This window comes from Cyanistes caeruleus, chromosome 17, assembly GCF_971803275.1.
Source record: "Cyanistes caeruleus chromosome 17, bCyaCae1.hap1.1, whole genome shotgun sequence".
In the NCBI taxonomy this organism is placed as follows: domain Eukaryota; kingdom Metazoa; phylum Chordata; class Aves; order Passeriformes; family Paridae; genus Cyanistes; species Cyanistes caeruleus.
In genome coordinates, this window is record NC_141717.1 from 13,916,624 (window position 1) to 13,939,840 (window position 23,217).

Sequence of the window (23,217 nt, forward strand, 5' to 3'; positions counted from 1 at the left end):
GGACTGCGACCAGCAGCACTCCACAACAGCAGGAGGAAGTACAGAAGTGACAGGATCACTCCCCACTCCAGTCCCACGGTGGCTGCTCCAGGGATCCCATTCTAAAGGTCACAGCTTGTACAATCCCCAGATCAGGAGCAGCATCACCCCACAAAACAAGGAGAAAGCAGGATCCCCCACCAAGCTGCTGCCCCAAACAACTCCCAGCTGATGCTCAAACAACAAGAAGAGACAAACAGCAGGTTTGAGGGTGAATTTTATTGGAAACAAGGACGGGGGTTGAGGGGTACAGACCATTCCCAAAAATACAAGGAGAAAGGGGCTTCCAGTGAGAGTCAAAATCCTCACCCACCTTAAAGCCAAGCTGGTTCTAGGCAGGGAACTGCCACTGCAGAGGGAACAAGGTGGGACAGGGAAGCAGGGGGGTGAAAAGGGACAGCTGAGAGCTGTGCTGAACGAGGCAGAGGAGATGGCACAGGGAGCTGTGATGTGTTTGCCCCCCTCAGCAAAGCCTCAGCTCATCCATGGGGGCCCAAGCCCAGCCCAGAGACTTCTCCCCTGTGTTTGAAAGGGTAGATGCTCCTTTGTCCCAAAATACAGAAATCAGGACTTTCTCCAGGAAGAGAAATGCAAAAAAAAATAAAAAGCATGCAGAAAAAAGTTTTTTTAAAAATGAACACTGTTCCCCAATGCAATAAAGAAAGGGTGAGATAAAGGGGAAAAGGGTTTGAACAAAGAGAGAAGGCAGAAAACCCGAAAGCTCAACTCAAAACAAAAATAATCTGCAGCAAGCATGAAAAAAAAAATACAATTGTACATCTCAGCAACGAAGCTGTCAAACCAAGCAGGTACAGGTGAGTGTTGGGTGGTTTGCAGAGCAGCATGAGGAGGAGGAAGACACGGAGAACATCAATCACTTCCTTATTTTCCATCCAGAGGTGGGCTGGGGGCTCAGGGTTGAAGCAAAGCTGAACAGGGTTTGTGCAGCTCCACCTGGGCCGGTTCCCTCAGGGTTTGCTGAGGGGAATCAGAGGGATGGCAGAGGGAAAAGCGTGGCTGGGTGATGCATCAAGGACTGAAAATCATTTTCCCCAAAGCAGCTTTCCCAGGAGCAGCTCATGGGGATAGTGTGGAGCACCCCAGTTCCCAGGCACTGCATCAAACCCTGGACTGCAGGAGAAGGGGGAATGAATGAATTCATTCATTAAAATGAATTTAAGGGGACCCTGAACACTTGAAATTCACCCTGAAATCCAGACCTCCAGGGCATGAATTTCAGGAATAACATTTTGAAAAGATTCAGTTAAAAAATAGATGCATTTCTTTAAAAAAGAAAGGAACAAAGTAATCTTAGGCCAGAGTGTTTTCTAGTGACCCCTTCCCCACCTGCCCAACATTAGCCAGAAAAATCTTACTACACCAGATCTGCTGGCCACATAGATATCCACACATTCATCATTGATTTAAAAATATATAATATATATATAGAGCACACATACACACACACAAATATATATTAGAAAAGAAAAAAAAAAATCCTTCGGAAAATCTCAATTATTTAAAAAAAAAAACAAACAAAAAAAACCAAACAACAAAAACCCAAAATCCACAGCTGGTGCATTTATCCATGATCACGTACAGTAGAAGCCAGAAACCCCTCCTGCTCCCCTGGCTCCTCAGGCTGGGAGCGTGGGGAAACACATCAGGTTTTCACAGTGGATTTGTCAGCAGAGAAGGAACTGCTCCTCCCTCCTCCCACACAGAAGGGCTTTAATTTATAGCGAGTTAGATCAAACCTAGGAAACACGTTACAAAGTCCATTATATATAGATATCAAATGTACAGCTGTCGGCAGCCCCGGGCCGGGCACTGGGGTTTGGCTCTCGCTGGCACCCGCAGGAGTTGGGGACACCTGGGGACACTTGGGGACACGAGGGGTGCGAGTTCAGCCTCTGCAACGAGCGGGTGTCACAGTGAGAGGTCTGACAGCAGCTCCAGGTTGGAAAGCAGATGGAGCAGCGTCTTCTCAGGGAGCCAGGGCAGGTGGAGGCAGCCAGGGCTGTGGAAGGCGATGCCTGGAGCAGGGATGTGTCCTCCCAGCCCGGGGCTGGAGGGAAGAGAGGCAGCACAGGGCATCTGCTGTGCCTCCATCACCTTGTGCCCACGAGGGAAGGGATGGATGCTGGGGGCAGTCCCACGGGTGTGGGCTGCAGTTTGTGTCACGGTGGGCTCATGGAAAAATGCCTTTTCTTTCCTCCCCCCCTCAAGGGAGCAGCACTGACTGAGGGAGGGATGCCCGAGCTGCTGCTGCCTCAAAGGGTCCTTCAGGTGTCGAGCCAGGCATTAAAACAAAGCAGCAGCCCAGGGAGCCCCAGGAGCTCCCAAAGCTGTGTGGGCTCCTGGGGGCAGAGAGCCAGGCACTGAGGGAAGGCGAGTGAGACCAGACTCCAGGGAAGGGGCTTTGGGCAGGCAGGGGAGGAGTGGGGGAAGCACAGCAGCACTGATCCTCCCTGTCTTCCCCTGACAGCCAAGAAACACAACCCCCTGTGCTCTGCACTGAGTACTGGAGAGGGGAGGTTGCCTCTGGCACCCTCTGCCTGCTCAGGCACTGCTCCTCTCCCAGGACCTCCTGAGCCTTCAGAGTCCTTGGCTTAGCTGGGAAGGTGTTGGCTTCAAAAGGCTCCTCCTGGGGGATTTTTTTCTCAGGGCAAAGAGAAGAGATTTTGAGGCTGGATGGGGCCAGAGATGCCCCCAGGGCGATTGTGATTTGTGCAAACCACCATGAACTGAGTCCTTGCTCCCTCTCCTGCAGGGCAGCCGGGATGGAGGGACTGCAGGAAGCTGGGAGTTAGGAGTCTTCCCCGAGGATCTCTGTCACGAAGGAGGCCATGTCAGTCTCTTTGGTGTTGTGCAAGGTAAAGAAAGGGTGTTCCTGCCAACGAGATCAAAGAAAACCTCAGCTGACACCAAGGCCACAGACCCTGAGGGATGTCACACAGCTGGAGCTGGACTCCAACATCCTCCCCAGACTCCCCTGGACACCAATCTTCAGCTAAAAGATGAACTTTGGCATTTCTCAGTTCAGCCCCAGTGGGACACCCCACCTTGGCAGCTGTACTACCATCCTTGGAGCTCAAAACTCCCCAAGAGCAGATAGGACAGAGGGAGAAAACACCTGGAAACCCTGACCTTAACACCCATGAAATCAACACACCCTTCCACCTCTGACACACTACACCTATCCTGCTCCATGCCTGAAAAATCAGCCACGTGTTGTCCCACTTCCCTGCTGGACCACTGATCTGAGTTTCAAAATTGGGAATAAAGACCAGCAGGAACAGCTCTGCACTTACCATGAGTTCTAAATAGTTCATTCGCTCAGCTGGGTTCTTCCTTAAGCTGGAAGGAAAACAAAATGGGAGAGAAAGGCTGTAGGACTCTTTTCTTTTGCTGTACATGGTCTGTCATAGAGGATCTCCCCTTCCCACCCAACATGAAATGCCTGGGCTGCACCCATCCCTCTCCCTCCTTGGCTGAGCAGGTTTGAACCACCAGCAAAGTAGCCAGGCAGTAACTGGGGAAGGACAACTCAGTGTTTTGCCACAGAAAACACAAACCCAGCAGCTCTGCAGTCTGCCCCACACAGACCAGAATGACTGGGAAGGAGAGGACATGGTTTCCCAGCACCTGCAGGGTGAGCTTGCCTTTGCCTGGCAGCTCCAGGCAGCACCCAGGGAGCAGGGGACACCCTGGAGGGGGGAGCAGCTTCCCACAAAACCACAAACCAGCTTTCACCCAGAGGCTACCAGGGGCTGGTTCTGGTTTCACTGCCACTTTGCCAGAAAACACCAACATTTCAGCAGCAGAGACAGGAGAAGGGGAAGAGAAACCTCTGCACTTTCCAGCCAGCCTGGGTGAGTCAGGACGAGAGCAAAACCAGTTTGGGCAGCGCTTCCTGCCATGCTGAGCACCAGGTACAGCGAGGAGGGGAGAAATGGGCTCCCAAAGGACAGCAAAGGAACCCCCCCCTGCTTCATCCCAACCCCTAAGGATCAGGGCTCCTCCTCAGCCAGGCTGGGAGAGCCAGCAGTCCCTGCTGGGGCCTCACCACTGTGCTGTGAAGTCCACAAACTCCTTGGAGAAGCGTTCAGGTGGCAGCTGGGGCGAGGGCTCCTCCACCACCTGCTTGAGCTGCTGGAAGGGCGTCCCCCAGGACTCGTATGGGAAGCGGAGAATGGCCAGTTCAATCTGGGGGTGGAGGCAGAGCAACGTCAGACACACACCAAGCACAACCCCACCATGCTCAGCCAGCTCAGAGGCAAAGGAAAACCCTCTTTCCTCACAAACCATTTTCAATTTGGGTCATACCACATTTTTTTTATATTTCTTTTCTTTTTTTTTTAAATACAAAGACCCAGAGGCCAAAAATACTTCCTTTTGAGGCTGGTTCAGCATATTAATGAATTTACAGGAAGTCACAAAAGATATGTAAAATGGGATTATTTAAAAAGATAATAATAACAGCACACAGTTTCTGCACTGGCTTCCAAAGTGCTCTGATAGCCCTCAGGCAGCCTCTGGGCCTTGGGCTGGCACTGCATGAGCTAAACACACAAAAAATCCACAAACCCAAGAAAAATTAAGTGCTAGAATGTAATTTTGCCAAAGCCACCTCAATCACTGGGTCCTTCCTACAAGTCACCTCTGCTCCATCCCTCATGTAAGCAGGAAAAAGTCTGTCAGTGCTCTTGGGCAGTCTCCTCATGCCAAGGATCTCTTCCTATCTCAAAATGGGCAACAGAACCTTGAGACCTCCAGGTAGAGTGTGATGGGATGAGAGGAATAAAAAACCTGAAAGGACAGACTGGGACTCTGTGTCTCTCCCTGCCTCTGGCTCAGCTCAGGGAAGCTCAGTTCTTGCTGCTGCAAAACTGAATGAAGCCACCAGCCCAGGAAGGCCTGGAATAGCCCTGCAACTCAATGGCCCACAAACTGTCTGCTCTGAAATCAATCCAACCCTTTCATAAAGAAAATAAAACAAAAACTCCCAGGAAGCCAGCCCAGGAGGAAGACATGAGAGGGAACCAAACATCCTGGGGCTCCATTCAGCTGTGGACTGGCTTTTAGCAAGGTCCTGTCTCCCTTCCAGCTCTGGCAAGGTTTGGATATTCCATCACCCAGAGTCTCCCATCCCACAGCTTCCTGCAGCTCAGAGCTGATGACATTTCCAGTCAGCCAGACCAGCTCTGCACTGGCATGGGGACACTAGGGAGAGGGGATTTGCTTTGGCACAGTGGGTGACACCACGCTGGGGAAGAGGGAATATTTGCCAAGACACAGCATGCACAAAGACAGGGATGCAGCCCCCAAAACAAAAGCCACAGCTTAGAGGGCACAGGAAAAATTCCTGAAAATAATCTACCCTCAGAGAGAGAGTCTCCTGGAAAGCAGGAGCTGTTTCTCAGGCAGCATCCCTTGGAGCCAACAGCTGGGATTTCCTTTGTCCACTGGCGCCAGAGGATCTCAGCTGCTTTCTGCAAGATCTGTTTCTTGCAGGAGGCAGATAAACCATCCCGAGCAGCTGCGATTTTGGAACTGAAAGCGTTTCCCCTTCCTGTTGGCTGCTCTGAGCTACCCCACAGGCAGGATTTGCTGCAAACCACACACAGCAGCTCTCACTGCAGCGGGACTGGAATCCCCTGCAAGGCTCTGGTGACATGGGGAGGGAGGGGTGAAGGAGGAAGGCTGAGCCCCAGCTGCAGCAAACCCTGCTCCACTGACCACCCCTCAGCCAGGGCACTGCAGAGCAGCGAAATGCTCTTGGATACTCACTGTCATCCTGATATTGTCTGCTGGGAGCCTGAATTCCCTGGGTAATTAACCTCATTTCCCTGAGCTGTCATGCCCAAATTGAGTCCTGCTGCCACTGCTCCCAGCAGGGGAACAGCCCCACCTGCCCAAACCCCATCCCAGCCCCAGGGCTGCAGATACAGATCCCAGTCCCTGACATTACCATTGTGATCCCAAGGCTCCAGACATCTGACTTCACGTTGTAGCCCTTCTGGTTCAGCTCAGGGTTTATTCTTTCTGGCTGTAACAGCAAAATGGGAGATGTTACCACTCCTGCCTTCCCCACAGAGCAGATCTCTGGCTCCAAAAGCCAGGCTGGGTGAATTTCCCTGGCTCGTGTCCCCAGGGTCTGAGATTAAACCTAGCTCTGATGAAAGCCACATCTTGCTCCACACAACTCACATCAAGTCTCCCTCTTTTCAGGAGAGTGAGACTTGCACGATCCCTACCTTGGGAACACACACTTCCCACATGGATGCCACGAATGGCAAAGGGAAATTCATACTGACTTGAGGATGAAACTAAACAATGCTGCCAAGAAAAGCCTCAGCACTTTCTATCCAAGAACAGCCACCACCAGCACCAGCCAGTTTTGCATCCTTCTGCAAATGGAGGGGGCAGAGGGAGAGTCGCTGAGGGATTAACACACAGAGCTGGGCTTAAAGGGAGGCTCTGCTGAGTCAGGGAGACCAGAGCACTCTTGAGTGGCTTTTATCTCAGGGTGGAGGTGGAACAGACTGATTTCTAAGCAGCAGCCTCTTACAGTCAGGGCTGAGGCTGCACAGGGTTGCACTTACAGCCATGTAAGGTTTGCAGCCAGCATCCATGGTCTTGGCAACAGAGTCCACCAAGTAACCACTGATCCCAAAGTCGCACATCTTCACGTGCCCCTCCTTGTTGATCAGCACGTTGGAAGGTTTCACGTCTGAGAGGAAAGGCAAGAGGGCAAATTGGGCATTTGCAGGGGTACTCAAGAGTCTGACACAAAACAGGCAATTCCTTGCAGGCCTGGGAGGGACCAGGCAGGCCCCAGCACAGGGAGAAGGAGACAAAACCGCACCAGTCTTATTGCAATAAAAGTCGTTCACAGGTAAACTACAACCATGCCCTATGTCCTTAGGGAGAACAAGTCCTCTCTCCAACCAGGCAGGTCAAAAAGTTGAAATAAAATGTTGAGTTTATCCCCAGCTCCTTAGGAGAGATTTATGTGCCCAGCATAGCCTTAAAAGCACAGCTCTACCAAATCTTCAGGACAGCTTGTCTCATGCACATCCTGATCTGCCCACAACTACACAAGGGACTTTACCAGGATGGAGAGCAAGACCTGGGTGTTAAAATTCCCATCTGTCATTTTGTAAGATCTCCTTCAGCCCTCACTTTGCTAAAGCTACCCAGCCAGGAGGGCGTGGGGATTTTATCTCCAAGAGCTGCCTTCAAGGCACTTCTGTACTGCAAGAGGGACAGAGATGCTCATAAAATACAAGTAGTGAGGAATTCTGTTGTCACATTCAACCCTTCAGCTGAAAAGGAGGAAGAGAACAACAGCCTGCAAAAAGGGAAGCATCTCAGGAACAAGCATCTCAATCTGTTCACCACAGTCCTAAGCACCAGCAGATTCCACTTCAGGCATCCCAGAGGGACGCAGCACACCTGGAAAGGAATCCTCCCCTAGCTTATTTCAAGGTTAGATCTCCAGCCACACTTCACTGACCCCATCCAGCATTTACCTCTATGGATTACAGACAGTTTACTGTGCAGGTGCTCCAGAGCTCGTACAATCTGGGGACAAACAGAGTGAAAAAGCACCCATCAGTCACACGCAGCAGCAGCCGCACTGCAAACACACCACAGGCCTCAGGAGAGGCCTCCAGCAGGCTCAGGGCATGCACAAACCCATCTAAGAACCCAAGAGCCACTCACAGACACAGCCATTTTCCCCAAAATGTCTTCAGGGATGGTTTTCTTCTTCTCCAGTACTTTCTTGTAAAATTTATCTAGGGAGGTGTCCATGAGTTCCATGCAGATCCACACATCACCCTGCGGATGGAGAGAAAGCAGCTGAGAGGGAATTCCCTGGAAATCCAAGGGAGGTAAAGAGCTGGTCTGAAGAACACAGAGGTGTTTGGGGACAGTTTGGTGCCTCCAGAGCCCCAGGTGCCCCCAGGCACCCACCAGGTCAGTACCTCACGGAACAGGGCTCCGTAGAAGGTGACTGTGTAGAAGCAGTCAACTGTCCTCATGGAGATGTCCAGGTCCATCAACAACCTCTTCTGCTCCTGAGTGTTCACAGTGGCTCGAATTCTCTGAGACAAACATGAAAGAAAAGGGTTTGGTGTAGGTGGGGTAAGCATAATCACCAGCCTGATTCAGGATCTGCAGTTCTGGGGCCAGGGTGTTTTATCCTCATTTTGCAGGCAGCAGGAGACGCCCAAATTGACTCTGCCAGACAGAACCTTAACGAATGCCAAACCCTTGGCACTCTCTTGGCAGCTGATGCAGGGCCAGGCCAGCAGCCTGGACAGGCACTCTGACATCCCAGCCTTGCACTGCAGGCACCAATCCTGGATTTCCAAGCCCCTGCTTATCGATCCCACCATGCCCAGGCAGTGTCAGCACAGACCCTTCACTGGCCAAACCAAACCAGGGACACCACAGGCTGCCAAACCCAGATGAACCCGTCCCCATTTTGCCACAACCAGTGGAGCTCAGCAGCTCCTCTGCTCCCCTGGAGCTGCCCCTCCTGATCCCCATCCCACTCAGGTGTCCTCACCTTCACGGCCATGATGGTGCCGCTCTGCGCGTGCCGGACCTTCTCCACCACGCCGTAGGCCCCACGGCCCAGCTCCGAAATGGTCACCAGGTCATCAGCTTCCACCTCGAAGTTCTTTAGGGAGAGAGGACAAAATGACATCAGGGACAAGCACATTTACCAACAAGGACATCAGCAACGCTTTGAGCTCACTCGTGCAGAGCATTCCCAACAATGGCACCTACAGGACTCCAGAGGCACCACACTTTGAGAGGATTGGGGGTATTTTTGGCTCTGTTGAATCACAGCCCAAACCCTCTCACCCCACACTCATCAGGGTTCATTTAATTCCCTCTCTGCAGCTGGAGATCATCCTTTAAGCCCAGGGAACGTTGCCACTAGAAAGGGCACCAAAGGTTGGTGCCTCTCTGCCTGCAGGGGATTACTCACACAGGGGTATTTCAGCAGTTGCTGAACTATTTGCAGGATTTTAACAGTTCCTGTGCCAACAAGGGCAGCCTCCACCAAAGCTCCAAAACCCTGTGTGCAGCCAGGGATCCCTCACCTCTCCCCACATCCCCAAAATCATTAGACCTGTGTGTGTCTAATAACACCTGTGCAAAACCTCTCTTAGACCGGATGCACACATCAACTCCATTTCTAATTATCAGTGAGTTCAAACAGGTTTTACCCGCTTTCAATACTTTCTCCTACCACCAAACAGCTGCCAGCGAGGTAAAACCCGAGTTAACACCAAGAAAACAACTACCTAAGCGTTACACTTCAAGCTGGGAAAAAAACCATGGCCAGTGCTCACCCCAGCGAGTGCCTGACCCAGCAGGGAGCCAGCGAGCTCCTGCACAGCCCCACAAACAATTTTCCCTAAAGACACGTTCCCCTGTAATTGCTGGCTCTGCTGGGCAGGGCACGAACCGAGTGAGACACGGGCTATTTTTGGACGCTGCATTCATCGCTCCTAATAAGTCACAGGCCTCCTTTTAGCCAGGCTTTATCCAGCCTCCAGTTTTCCTCCGGTCTCAGGGAACGAAAATAATACCAGGATGCCAAACTGCCCCAGTGGCCACAAAGGCAGCGAGGGTGGGAAACAAGCACAGCTCCGGATACGGTGCCTGCGAGCTACGCCCTGAGCAGGGAGAGAGGAAACGGCCTCTGGCGTGGAGGAGCCAGGCTGGGAGATGTGGCTGCCAGGCCCCTGGCCAGCACTGTCCCCTCAGCACCGGCCACAGCAGCCACCAGGTCTGCCAGACCCTCCTGCCAGCGCTGTTTGCAGCCAGATGTGGCTGTTAATTCCAGCCAGATGTGGCGGGCAGGGAGCGAGGGAGGGCTGTGCATAGCTCAGCACTGAGCTATGCTCTGCCCAGCACAGGAAGGTGCCGGCCCTTTCCTGGGCAGGACGTGGATCCTGAAATGAGGAGAGCAGGGCTGAGGGGACACATCCGAGCTCTCTCCAGCTGGCAGAGGAGCGGTGCGGGCTCGCAGAGACCTCCAGGAAGGATCTGGTGGTGCTTTTCGGACACGTGTTCTGCAGTTGTTCCAGGTTATTGTGTTTTTCCTTTCCTGGCATTTGCCCCGAGGCTTCCCCAGATGCTGGCGGTTCCCAGCACCTCCAGGAACCAGCGCTGCCCTGCCCAGCAACAAGAGGCGATGGATGCGCCCCCGGAGCCGGCGCTTCCCTCCCAGGACAATGGGATGCACGGCACGGCCTCTGCAGATCCCATGGACCTGAGGTCACCACCCAACCCCATTCCTAAAGCTGGAATTCTGCCCAAGTCCTCTTCTCCATCATGTCACTCCAAAATACCCGGACCAGACCCTTCCTGCAGACACTGGAGCAGGCAAGAAGGTGACTCTAGAGAGTTGTCCCGAAGCTGCAGCACTGTCCCCTTGCACACAGAGAGCATCTCTCCCAGAGCTCTTGCTATACACGACATCAGGTTCAGAAAACAGCACAGGCAGCAGGACTGCTCCCTAGACCAAGCCAAAGCTTCCTCTCCTCAACCCTAATCCTTGCACTGAGGCCAAGGGACCCAGATCCCATCAGCCAAGCCACCTCCCAGCCTGGAAAGGGTCTAGATATAGGGCGGATCCAATGCAGGGTATTTTTAGCTCGTTTGCAAACAGCTTCTGCAGCCCCAAGAGAGTTCCTAACAAGAGAATGAAATAAAAGAGAGACAGTGGCTATTTCTAGCAGTGTTTTTCATCAGGTCACTAGGAAAGAGTTTGGAGAACCAGAGAGAAACTTTGTGCCTGGCTTCTCCTGGGCCTCAAGCTGCAACACAGACCTGTGGGTAAGCAGGATAAAGGGACTTTGCTAGGGGCAGTCAGAGAGCTTAGTGAGGCCACCCTCATTTAGTAGAGATGGGTTGGATCATCCTAGAATGGTTTAGATTGAAAGTTGCATCCCATGAGGCTGCACATCTGATCTGATAGGTTGCAAGGCACAATCCACAGAGCTCTCCATGCCCAGAGAAAACCAAACTGGAAGCAAGCAAAAAAAAAAAAAAAACTCCATTGACACGTACTTTATCTCCAATGGTAATGAACGCCCTGGAGTCCAGGTTCCTCGGGGGCCTGCAAGAAAAGGCACAGAGTCAGGAGAAAGCCCAGCTTCATTCACCCTCCTGGCCAGAGCCAGGTTTCACACTCCTTTGAGCACCTTCCCCCTGTGCCTCGTTGTAGGTTCCAACCAGCCCCCTCCAAACACCCCCAAATGCTTTAAACCATGCCAGTAACACCCCACAGCCACAAGGCACAGTGAGAACCCAGGGGAGTCAGCCAGGTGAGACATGCACCCAACCACCAGGCTGTGAAACCATTCCTGCTCAGGAGAGGAGCCCGAGGAGCTGAGAGTGGCGGGATGAGCCGTTCCTGTGGCAGAGCAGCTCAGCTGTCATGTTTTGACAGGCAGGTGTTGTAACAGCACAGCCACGTAGCCCGAAACACACGCGAGGGAACAACAGGTAATTCCTCCCCCGTGAGTCATTTGTGTACTCTCTGCTGCCTGTTCCAGGCAGGCAGAGGAGGCAGCACTTTGGTGTCACCCTCTGCACAACACCAGGCAGGTGAAAGTTGTCCTTTATGGCTTTTTTTTCCTCATTGCTACCCACTTCCCATTCGGGGCAGCACGGTACTTTTAGAGCCACCATCAGTGTTCTGCCCCTCGTGCCTCACTTCTGGGCTCTCCCCATCCCTTGGGAGCTTCTAAGAGCAGAGACTGCGCAACTGGTTTAGTCTCAATTCCCATCAGAGCAGCCTCCGGCTTCAAGGAAGTACTCTGGGCTCTGAGCAAAAGCCTTGCACTGCGCAAATATTTGCACTGCAGCATGAAAAGCAGGGAGAAAAGGAGCTGTGGACAGCTTGCACCAGCCTCTGGGCATGCAAAGCCCTGCAGACTCCAGCATGAGGCCTTCTCCAGGGGAAATTCAAACTCTGGCAGGAGCAGAGACAAATGTGCCCGTGGGGGAAGGAGGTGATTGTCCCACGCAGGGCAGGGCTGCGCGAGGCTGCACAGCATCAGTGGGGGAGCTCCCCTGCCTCCCCCTTTCTACCTGGGTTTTCAGCAGTGATATTTCTCTTCTGGGGACTTCACTGCTCTCCTGGAGCTGGGAGAGTTCTCTAGAACAGGTTTCTGGAGCAAACAAGGCTCAGCAGTGGCGATGCAGCCCAAAGTGTTTTGGAAGAGCACCATGGAAGTGGAATTTTAGCCATCTGTTCTTTGTCAAACCAAGCACTGCCACCCTGGGCTCTCCCCCATGGCATAACAAGCATCAGCAGCTTGAAGCAAACAGGGCAGGGAGAAATTCCAGTGCCCTGAGATACTGCTGGGCACTGGCCCCAGCACCAATCAGCCCAGCAGTGCAAGATGTCTGTGTCCTCCTTGCAGCAGGGTAAGGAGCTGCAAACAACTCAAACTAAACCTGACACTCAGGTCGTGTAAAACACTCCCCACAACCTTTGTGCCTCTGGCTTCTGTCACGGTCCAGCTACCACCACCTCTTCTCTTCCCCTGCACTAAAATTCTTCCCTCTTCTTCCCTAAGGCAGATTCACTCTCTCTACCACATTTTTGCCCTTTGGCATTGGCAGAGCCATGGCAGAAAGACCAAGGAGAGCTCCCCAGAGGATTCTGAGTCTTTGCCTTTAGGACATTTCCTATCAAGCAGGCACCTCCCAGAGAGAGACACACGCTGTGCTCGTGTCTGCACACACATGTGCAATTCCTTCTCATCACCCACAGCTTAAGAGGAAAGAATAACTGCTGATTTTAGGAAGTCTTCACAGGCCATTCCCCTCAAGGATGTGCCAAATCCAGCTCTGGAGAACCTCTTTGAGCAACAACTTACGTTGTGTTGGCAACGGGTGGTTTGATGGGGACACATGTTATCCTCAGATCCCGTTTCTTCTTGCCTTTCACTAGAAGAGGAGATGTACACATGAGCAAATGGACTTTTGCTTGTTTTCCTTCAAGCACCCTCTTCCCAGCAGCCCCTAGGCAGGGGATGCAGCCCTTGGACCCCTCACCATGGTCAGCAAAATGCCAAGAAGGTCACAGTAACCACTTGCCCAAAATTTCAAGCAAGAGCCAGAGCACAAGTGGGTCTCAATGACACTGTTGAACATTGCTCTGTAGAAATAGCCAAGGGTGCACTAACAGACCATTTTCCAGGTCTTGCAGCCAAGCACTGTACACTGAAAGTGCTCTTTACTCTTCATGGTCATTAACAGTCGCCTCTATTTGTAATTTAAACTCTTTCTGGGGTTAAAGCTGCAGTTTCTACTGGGCACTTACCTGGTTTGTGTGGCTCCAAGGATCCTTTGGAATCTGAAAGAGAAAAACAAGACACCAGGTCAGCCTTCAAGCTCCAGCCAAACAAGAGAGCAGCCCTGAACCCCTCGTGGCTCATGGACTCAGGAGAGCTCCAGGAGAGGGAGGCAGCTGGGCTTTGGGAGCACAGCCAAGCCTGGCCCCATCCCCGTTTCTCCAGCCACAAGAGGTCCCCATGCCATTAGTGATGTGCAGGGCTCCCAAAAAAACATTCCCTGTCCAGAGACTCCTTGACCCCCAGGGCCCCAGCCTGGATCCAGAGCTGGATCTGGCACAGAGGGCAATGAGACATCAAGCAAAAGCAAGGGGTTAGTGCCAGAAGGAGAGGGGACAGCCCATTCACAGCAAATGGAAAACAGGGAAGAACCAGACATGAGCTGTGAACCCCCCACAAATCCAGGCTTGCACAGGCTGAGGCAGCAGGACAAGGCACCAGCAGTGACTGGCAGGAGGATGCTCTTGTACCTCCCTCCTCCTCCCAACTCCAAACAGCCCTGAGATAACAACACCCACTGCTGCAGAGGGAAATGGGGCTCAGGCAGGGCCAGGACAGGCCAGAAACCTGCAGGTGAAAATCCCATCCCAGCTAAACTGACCCCAAGGAGCTGAAAGCACAGCAGCTGAGAGCATCGAGGTCCTGATGCCCTCAGGAGAGACAAGGGGCAGCTGCACTTTGCAGCTAAAGGTGCTCTGGCTGCACAGAGCTGGAAGACCCGTTAGGAAGCAGGAATATCAAGGTGTGCTCCAGGCATGGGGTTGGGAGCAGACAGCTCAGCGTGGCCTTGGACAGCCTTTCAAAACAGCTCCTACCTGCCTGGCTGCCGGGAGCAGGCGTGTGGACAAAGTCCAGCACTCCAAAGGCTGCCAGGGAAGGGAGGGGAGAGCGAGGAGCTGGAATTTCAGCAGGAGACGCAGCACCGTGCAAGAGCTGCAGCAGGACAGAAGGACACATGCCAAACGTGTCCCCAGCACTGACAGCTCCCATCCCTGTGCCCTGCCAGCTCCAAGATGAAACAGGTGCCTGGGACTCACTTCTCCTGCCTTGTCCTCCCACAGATGCAAACCTCACTGAGGCTGTGGGTTAAAGCTGGCCTGCAACATACTGCAAAGGTCCCAGCTGCAGGACCAGCAGCATCCCTCCCTGCTGAGGGAATCAGTCCACACCCCCACCTTATCTGCCACTTTTCCTGCATCACAGCTGAGCCAGAAGCTCCAAGACCAGCACAGTTTCCATGATGTGAACTTCCAGCTCAGTGAAACCACCCAAGGAGCCACTCCACCCCAAACCAATCCCACTTGGATGGAAACCACCCGATCATGTCAGAGCAATCACAAGTTCTAATTGGTGAGCCTGCAGAGTTCCCCTTCCCCATCACCCACCCAGCAGGGCTGGAAGGGGTACTATGAACAGCCCCACACACCCACTGATGGCACTTTGCAAAATACCCAGCTGAATAAGGACAGGAGCAAACGCAAAACAAAGCCAAAGGAAAGATGTTGGCCGTGGGTTCAGAAATGCCTCCCCTTCCCACTCCCAGCCTCTCGCTACTCCGTGTGGGAGGCTAAGAAAATAATCTAGAAACTGGGGTCCCCTGTGTCCTTCTACACTCAGGCAAGTTGGGGAGCTTGCTGTGGGCACCCATCCTATCCCAGGAGATGGATTTAGCTCCGTGCTGAGTGTTTTACCCCCAGGACCTGCTCCCAAACTCAGGTCTCTGCTCCACACACAGCCCCCCCAGCAGCTCCAGCCAGAGCTCTACACGAAGCCCTGAAATCCCCCCATGCTGGCTGGGATTCTGCTCCATCTGTTTGCTCTCCCTCTCCCCAATTGCCATAGAAACCCTGCAGAGCCAGCACAAAGCGCCTTCTGTGCCACCAGCAGCGCCCCTGGCACCGCGGCCGTGACTCACAGGGCAGGAGCAGGGTCCACAGGCACCCGAGCCAGGCTCCTGCAGGATGGCCCCAGCCCTTCCTCAGCCCTTCTGGCTGCAGGACCGAGGCTGGAGGGAGCTGGGAGCACCCAGTGTGGGGTTGGGAATCACAGGGTGCAGTGTCCAGCGGAGCCCAAGCTCGCAGGCAGCGTTTGCAGCATGGGATAACCAGGGCAGATTCCCTGTTCCAAACGCCTTGCTCTGTACAGAAGAGGCTATTGATGTGCACTGGCCATGAACTCTGCTGTCACAGGCACCCTGCACACTTCCCTGTACTCCCAAACTAACACCCTTGACCTCCCAGGGTTGGAGTCAGCAATCATCCCCTTTCCCAGCCCGTCCTGCTTAGTCCCAAAAAGCATTTCCTAGCTCCAACGTGAAAAAGCACTAATTAAACTGGAGGTATTACACCACCACCCCCAGGCTCTGCCTGGGCCACCTACGAAGGGCAGAAAACCCAGCTCAGCCCATGCCTGCAGGAATAAAATCACCCAGGATGCTGCCCTGCAGCCAGGGAGCTGAGGCAGAGGTTTGTTACAGCTCTCCTAAAATTTGACATGAGATTTCCAGCTCCCAAAGGCTGGCCCGAACTGCTGCAAGCTTCTCCCACTGCTTGTGGCACCAGCGCCTCTCCCCAAGGAGAGCCCATGCCCTGTTCAGGGTGAATGAGAGTGCAGGAAAAACAGGGGGAAGAAAAAAAAAAGGGAAAAAAAGGAGCAGAAAGGCAGTGGGATGGGCATGACAAGACCCTGCAATTCAAGCCCTTCAGTTGCAGGGCAGCTTTTGCCTTCAGCCCCCGCAGGCAGCTGCTGTCAGCTCCTTCCCCCTGGAGAGTCCCTGGCACTGTCTCTCCTCCACTTGAGACTCAGCACAATCCCTCCCACATTTGGGATCCCGGGAGGGTCGGTGCAGGACGAAGTGCTAGAATGTGCACAACTGCTTATGCCACCTGAAAACCCTGGAAACTCTCCAGTTTCCCACTGGGCTCTTGCAAGAGGGGTGTCTGCAAGCACAAGTTCCCCTCAAAAGATCCTTCTGCAAAGGCAGCAGCAGGACAAGGGGATCTGGGGATGTGTCCTGGTTACCCCTGCAAGCTCCAGGGCTCTGCTGCCAGCCCCGAGCCCACCAGGGCACAGGAAAAGGCTGCCAGCCACAGACACACACGGCACAGTGCCCTGCACCCAGGCAGGGGAAAATTAGCTGACAGAAGTTCCTGGTGCGGATGAAATTGCAACCCACGTGATGCTGCAGGCACGTAACTGCATCCTTTATGCTAAGAAAGGAACCATTTCCTCCTAAAGACAAAAAAAAAAAAGCCCAACTAGATTTTTTTCTCATGCTATAACCACCACCAGTTAAGAACTGCCAGACATTTCCTGGAACTGCCTAATTCAACACCGGAATCCTCATTTTTGCCACCAACTTCAGCCCTATTAAGTTGCACCTCTCCACCGGAGGTTTTTCCTTCCCACTCCGCTGGCGTGGGCGGAGAGAAGTGAACAGGACAATCTAAAGAACTGCAAATAAAACTATTTGCCTGAGTCGACCTTTGAAATTAAACCTCACCACTGCCTTCCCGGGGCTCTGGTTGCAGCCCCAGGTGAAGTCCTGGGCATGAGAGGCTGCTCCAAGAGCTGCACTGCTCTGTTAGTGCTGGGGGAAATGTTTGGGATGCATCCCAGTTCTCCCCAGTCCAAGGAGGAGTCTCAAATGCCATGGATAGGGCAGAAGGCTGGAGGGTGGATCCCAGCCCTGCTGCAAAGAAAGAGCTGGAACAAAAAAGCATCAAGGAAAAACAAAACAAAAGCAAAAAAAAAAAAAAAAAAAAAAAAAAAATAAATTTGAGGCAGGGTGCAGAGAAGAGAGGGGAATTTGGGTGCTTGGTCATGAGAGCCAGCTCCTCACAGGCACACTCTGTGCTGTTTTCCACTGTTGGGAGTGGAAAAAGCTATCCATGGGAGTGGAAAAAGGGCTCTGAACCTGCCGAGAGCCATCACTCATCAGCCCGCTGCAGAGGGGCTCCCGCAGCGCTCCTCACTTCTGCAAAACTGCCCGCCAGCAGCAGGAAAAAACCACGCTGCACAAAAAGCCCCTTGCAGCCCCAAAACAGCTCCTCAGCCTGTGCTGAACCAGAGCTCCCGACTGCTGGGGCCATGGGCACCCACCTTTCCCATGCAACAGGCAGGGGACAACTATGAGGAGCTGCTGGAAAGCCCTGAGGAATGCGACTCAAACCAGAGCCAGAAGCCAGCTTTACCCTCTGCATATTTTCCTTCAGACATGCTGGATTTCATTTTTTTTCCTTTTTTTTAACAATTAAGACACCAGAGTTTTAACCCCACGAAACGTGCAACTTTTCCAGTGCTTGAAAAATAGATCCCCAGCTGCAAAGATCGACCACTTGCCCAAGCCAAGAGGAACAAAACCGCGTGGGTTGACCCCAGAAAAGTTACACAGCCCCTTTTAGCACCAAAAGCAGCCCTTTGCTCTCCCCCACCACGTGTTTTGGAAATTGCAACATCTACCTTGCTTCTTGTCCATGGTTTCCCAGAAATGAAGAGCAGCGCCGGCACGCCTGGCAGAAGAGAGGGATGGGGGCGGATTGGAGGAGGGAGGGGAAAAAAATTCCCGCAGGATCCAGCGCACGGCACTTCTTGCAAGCACCGCTGATTCTTTTCAGTGGGAATGCATGGCCCGAAGCAGCCGCTGGCTTCACCTCCTCGCCGGGTACCCCCAGATCCCGGGGGTCCCCAAGGCTGGGAGCAGCAGCGAAGGCAAGCGGGGGGAATCGGGGAAGGTAGAGCCGCGTTCCCTCATCGGCAGCTGCCGAGGTTGGCCGGACTGGGCTCCGATTACCCTGGAAAGCTCAACAGTTGTAAAAACTGCAGCAGAGAAATAGCAGGTGACGTCAACAGGAAACTGGTGGGGAGCCAAGTCCAGCTCCGGGAGCTGCTCAAGCGCTGGATTGCTACAGCACATCCCGGTGGGACGCGTCCTCTTCCCACAAACTCCACCATTCCGAGCCAGCCCGCAGGCCTGGGCATCCCAGCGGAGTGACCCTTGCTCCAGGACAGCCCTGGCACCAGCCAGCACAGCCAAGGGGAGCCCAGGCTCGCTGGTTTGGGTGCTGGGATGGAAAGAGGTCACATTTGGTTGTGCTGCAGGTGACACGTTAATTGCTCTGCCACTAACAACTATTACCACAACAAATAGTGGAAATATTGCTCCATGACAATGCCAGCGCCGAGCTCAGCAGCTATTCCAGGGTGACAACAGAGATGGCATCTCTGGTAGCAAAATATAAATGTGCTGCATGCACTTGGCTGGGAAATAGCAAGGGAGAGTGGGCAAATAAAAGCATTCATTTCTCTGCAAGCACGTGCAAGAAAAGCCGTGGCCAAGTATCGCTGCTCTTCCCCTTTCCCTCAAAACCGCTCCAGCAGAAGCCAACACTGATGTTCCTCATCAAAGCCAAGCTCAGCTCTGACAGGCTGCAGTTTTGTTTTCGATTTCCCTGTCAGCCTGGAGGGAAGATACTGTACCAGATTTTTTACCTTAAACTAATTATAGAAAATCTACCAGCTCTTTGCTCCTGAGCTCTCTCCCGACTCCAGGCTGTGCTGGACCAGGCACATTTGCAGCCTGAAAAGTCAGAGGTCAAGGTAAACGCACATGCCAACATAATGAGCGGCTCTAATTTTAAATAGTGTTTATGTAAGCCCCAGAAGGACTGAGGAAGGTATTTTCTCAGGCTCATTTCCACTCCCAGGGTATAGTTTCAGGCACAGATCATCAGCACATAAAGGATGCTGACGCAGGAGCTGCTCTTGCAGATGGCACTGAGAGCCACCAGCAGCCATCCTGGGGAGAGCAGCGCTGTGCTGCCCTCCCATCACTAACTCTGTGAGCAGCTAATTCCCTCTCACCCTGACATAGGCACCCCAAGGATCTGTACAGACACCCACAGAGCTGCTTTGGAGCAGAAAGTCCCTAACCCAGCAGGTGGGACGGGAAATAAGATTTCCTTTGAATCAGTCCCGTTGGGTTTCAGCGCCCGAGGACCAGGGGTGGTGTAAAGTGGAGCTTCCCGACATCTCAAAAGCATCTTAAAAAATAAACAAACAAATAACAACAACAAAAAAGCGACGAAACAAAAACAAACCTTATCATCCTTTCAAGTTCTCACTATTGAGAACTCTTTCAAAGGTTTGCTGGTGCAGTAGGAATAGCCAGGCCTGGAAAGACATGCACCGTTTGCCAGAAATTATCCAATCCTTTATAGGACACAGGTAATCCCAGAGGAACAAAAAGCATCAGGTGTTTCACTGGTGTTAACACAGCCTCCCCACGAGGGATGTCACCCTGTAACAGGTGAGGGATGCTGAAGAGCAGATCCTGAGGAGAATTCAAGGTTGGGTATGCCAGGGCAGAGCCAGAGACAAGGATGGCTTCCATCCCACCCAGCAGCCTCCTGCCGGGGGACTGGCTTGAAGAAGGGGAAGAGCACACCCTAAAAAACAGCAATGAGCTCAAACAGTGCCCTGCCAACACTGGGCCCCTCTCCCACCCCTCCCCTGTGGACACACAGCCCCTCCCGAGGCCACCTCAGTTAAGGCTGGGTCACCATCACAGCCAGGGAGTGGAGAAGGGGATGAGCTGCTTTGCCATGAGCAGCAGAAGCGTCCCATTTGGGGTTGGAGAGGAGCTTTTTATTGGTGTGCTTGGGATAGACCAAAAAATGACTGACTTCACCTGTCCTGCAAGTAGAACTGCTGTCTAACCACGGGGACAGTGTGATTTTCACAGAATATTTCATTCCCTCTGATCAGAGACAAGCCCATGCACCAGCTGGCTGCCCCATCCCAGCACCACACTGCCTGATGTCCCCCACATCTCTCCAGGAATGGCAGCAGCTTCCCTGCTCAGGGCTGCAAGGGATTGTGATCACCTTTCCACACACACATCCCACGGGAAAGCCCCACGTGCCTGAGCCATGCACGGGACACACAGGCTGGAAACTCTGCTCTAAAATAGAGCCTTTGAACTGAATCCAGCTGGAAAGGGAACAGTGTTATCTTTCTCATCCCTTTGGATGGGGCATGGGATTGTCCGTGGTTGGGGACAATCAATCATTGCACCACACGGGACTCGAGGATGTCACAGCCACAGTGCCACCAGCTCTGGATGAGACTGTGCAAGGGACAAGGATGTGACCTCCCTGTGCCCAGTGAGGAATTTGGGGATGGGCACTGCAGCCACAGTCTCTGACAAGCAGAGGCACTGGCACAGCCACCTCTGGGGCTCCCAGCCACACCCGGGCTCCCTGCACTGGCCAGATAACACCGGGACAGCCCCGGGAGGATGTCACCACCCAGCCACATTCCAGATGTATTTTTAGGTTACCTGCACAACCTCGAGGGCTGGAAAAAACGTTTGATTTTTGTCCCCACGTGTCAGCCCCGTGACAATGGAACACACAGGCTCCACGCCGAGAACCCACACGTGACCAGAGGCCAGACTCCCCTGAGGAAGATGAAAATCCCTGTCTGGCTGACACTGTGACATTACAGGACACGTGTAATGCCCAGAGCTGTGGTGCTTTGCACCAGAACTTGTGCAAAACCCCTGTGCAAAGGTGCTGACAGTCACAGGAGCACCTGCTGAGAGCATGCAGTGAGCTGGGGCACAGGCAGAACATCCTCTGGGAGAGACACTGCCTCCCTTGCATCCTCTGCTCCAAACGGATTTTCCCCTGAAAAAAAAGCAGTGGCTGAGGCTGCACCTCTTCAAAGCTCAGCTTTGTCATGAGTCCTTTGAAGGAATCCCAGCCTTGATGCCCTGGGACTGTCAGGGGAAGGCAAAGGAGACAATGCTTAGAGAAAAGCAAAGAACACGCTAGGAAAAAAAAGAGGAAAAAAGGAAGAGACAGAAGCATCATCACCTGTGGCCATCTCCTCAACAGCAGGTACCAGCATCACTCCTTCCTTTGACTTCTCACTCTGTAGGCTAAGTCATGAAAAAATAAAATCTGCTTGGAATTGATGTGACCAGCTAGTGACAGTTTCCTGATGGGAGAGAAAACTCAAACTGTCCTTGGAATAGATCAGCTTGACAGGAGGCACAGTGGGAAAGGGAATAGTTTGACTTTGTAATTGTCAGCAGTAACTCAACTCCAGCATCAAAAGACTTCTATCCAAACTGGCATCATTCAAGTACTGCCAGGTGTCCTTGTAAACTTATCAAGAAAGCAAAGTATTCCCCTCTCTGCTTCTTTAAAAAAAAAAAAGGGAAAGAAAAAATTTCTGCCATCCTCCCTCTAATTTGCTTTGGGCAGGGATAGAGTGATGTCATCTCTGCAGATGATGTAAGAGAACAGGCACCTGCTATGAAAATGGAATTTATGGGGGGAAAAAAAATCCCCTTCATGTTCACAGCTGCCTGCTCTGGGAGAGGGGCAGAAACAAGGGACTGACCCAGGTGCTTCCCACAGATTTCAGGCAGGACATTCAAGAGCAGCAGGCCAAGCAGCTGCTCAGAGAGTTCACAGTGACATTATTCCCCAGGGACCTGGAATGCTTCCCCACTCCCAGGGTGCCACCACAGCTCAGGTGGAAAAAGCCTGTACTCCTTCAGAGGAAAACTTCTGACCTGCAGCACTGAGCCAGCTCCACATCCCTGAGGTGCAGGAGCAGAGAAAACCTTGGATTATTTCCTTTGGAGCAGCTTACACAAAGCAGCAGACAAGTGCTGCAGTACAATTCTCTACATTTCCTGCTGTCCCACACCAAATTTTTGCTCTTTTTGGTGCACATTCAATTCCATCCCTTCCCCACTACAGGGAACCAGGCAGGAGACACAAACACAGAGAGCTCAGCCCCAACAAGCTGGACCCACAGCCTCTTTTCCTGGCATTACCCACACCATCCTCATGGCCCACACCATGTACCTCCTCCTTATTTTCTGGTGGAATTGCCCAGTACCCACATGGCAGCTTTGATTCATGGCGAGGAAAAGCAGGGGCTTCACAGGAAACGTGTTTTGCCACCACGGTCCCACGTGGTGGCAGGAAGGGCACAGCTGCTCCTCTGGGTGGGATGGATCTTCATTCCCCTCCTTTTGTCACTCTCTCATATCCACCTATCACACTGCACTTTTCCCAGTGCTCAGGGAAGTGAGAGTTGCAGGTTTTTCCTAGTAAAGGCAGATTAAAGAGCTGCCTCTCCATCCCAGGAAACCAGAGGTCTCCACAGCCGGGCTGGTCCCGACTCACCAGCCCAGCTCAGGAGCTCGCAGTGACTCAGCCCAGCTCAGCCTGCAGCTGTCTTGGGGCACATTCATGGCTTCCAAGAACCATTTCCATTTGAGTAAGAGAAAAATCAATTTTTAAGAATCTCCTTTCTCCCAGAAGAGCGAGGCTCACATCCGTGTTCTGGGGAAAGGAGCGGCGCTGTCTCTGCGGGGTGACGCGTGGAGAGGAGCTGGAAGGAGATGTGTGAAACATCAAACCTGTCTGAGATCAAGGGAAACACACCCTGGCTCCTCTCCCTGGGATGGTTACACACGGTTTCCCTCACTGTGCTGAGGCTGTAAAGCCCCATGGGGAAACCCACAGTTACCAAACACAAAACCCTTTGTGGATACCAAAATTAAGGGTAAACTCTCACAGATACCTGGAATGTACACAAAGAAATCACACCTACAGGGGAGCTGCTGGAGGAAAAGCCAAGTGGTTTTTCGAGCACCTTAGCACACCACACACAAGGCTGATAAGAATTAGAAATTCACCCACAATTTCTGCTTGGTTACCTCCTCCAGGCCTCGTTTCACTCTCACCACCCGTCA

General features: G+C 52.8%; 1 protein-coding gene across 3 annotated transcripts in view; it reads right to left on the bottom strand.

Moving 5' to 3' along the window:
- Nucleotides 1-238: 238 nt before the first annotated feature.
- The window catches only part of MAP2K3 (mitogen-activated protein kinase kinase 3), a 33,448-nt gene continuing 10,469 nt past the window's right edge, over nucleotides 239-23,217 (bottom strand). For 2 of the 3 annotated variants that reach the window (XM_086854525.1, XM_086854524.1), the window contains exons 2-14: nucleotides 17,901-17,950; nucleotides 13,409-13,441; nucleotides 12,963-13,032; nucleotides 11,143-11,191; nucleotides 8,621-8,734; nucleotides 8,034-8,153; nucleotides 7,771-7,887; nucleotides 7,578-7,629; nucleotides 6,648-6,775; nucleotides 6,014-6,091; nucleotides 4,109-4,248; nucleotides 3,354-3,399; nucleotides 239-2,932 (exon numbers count right to left, since the gene is read on the bottom strand). In XM_086854525.1, coding sequence (XP_086710651.1) covers nucleotides 2,849-2,932; nucleotides 3,354-3,399; nucleotides 4,109-4,248; nucleotides 6,014-6,091; nucleotides 6,648-6,775; nucleotides 7,578-7,629; nucleotides 7,771-7,887; nucleotides 8,034-8,153; nucleotides 8,621-8,734; nucleotides 11,143-11,191; nucleotides 12,963-13,032; nucleotides 13,409-13,441; nucleotides 17,901-17,916 — 1,047 coding nt within the window. In that variant the 5' untranslated portion in view covers nucleotides 17,917-17,950 and the 3' untranslated portion in view covers nucleotides 239-2,848. The remainder of the gene's footprint in view (nucleotides 2,933-3,353; nucleotides 3,400-4,108; nucleotides 4,249-6,013; nucleotides 6,092-6,647; nucleotides 6,776-7,577; nucleotides 7,630-7,770; nucleotides 7,888-8,033; nucleotides 8,154-8,620; nucleotides 8,735-11,142; nucleotides 11,192-12,962; nucleotides 13,033-13,408; nucleotides 13,442-17,900; nucleotides 17,951-23,217) is intronic. The other variant, XM_086854523.1, reaches the window with a different exon arrangement.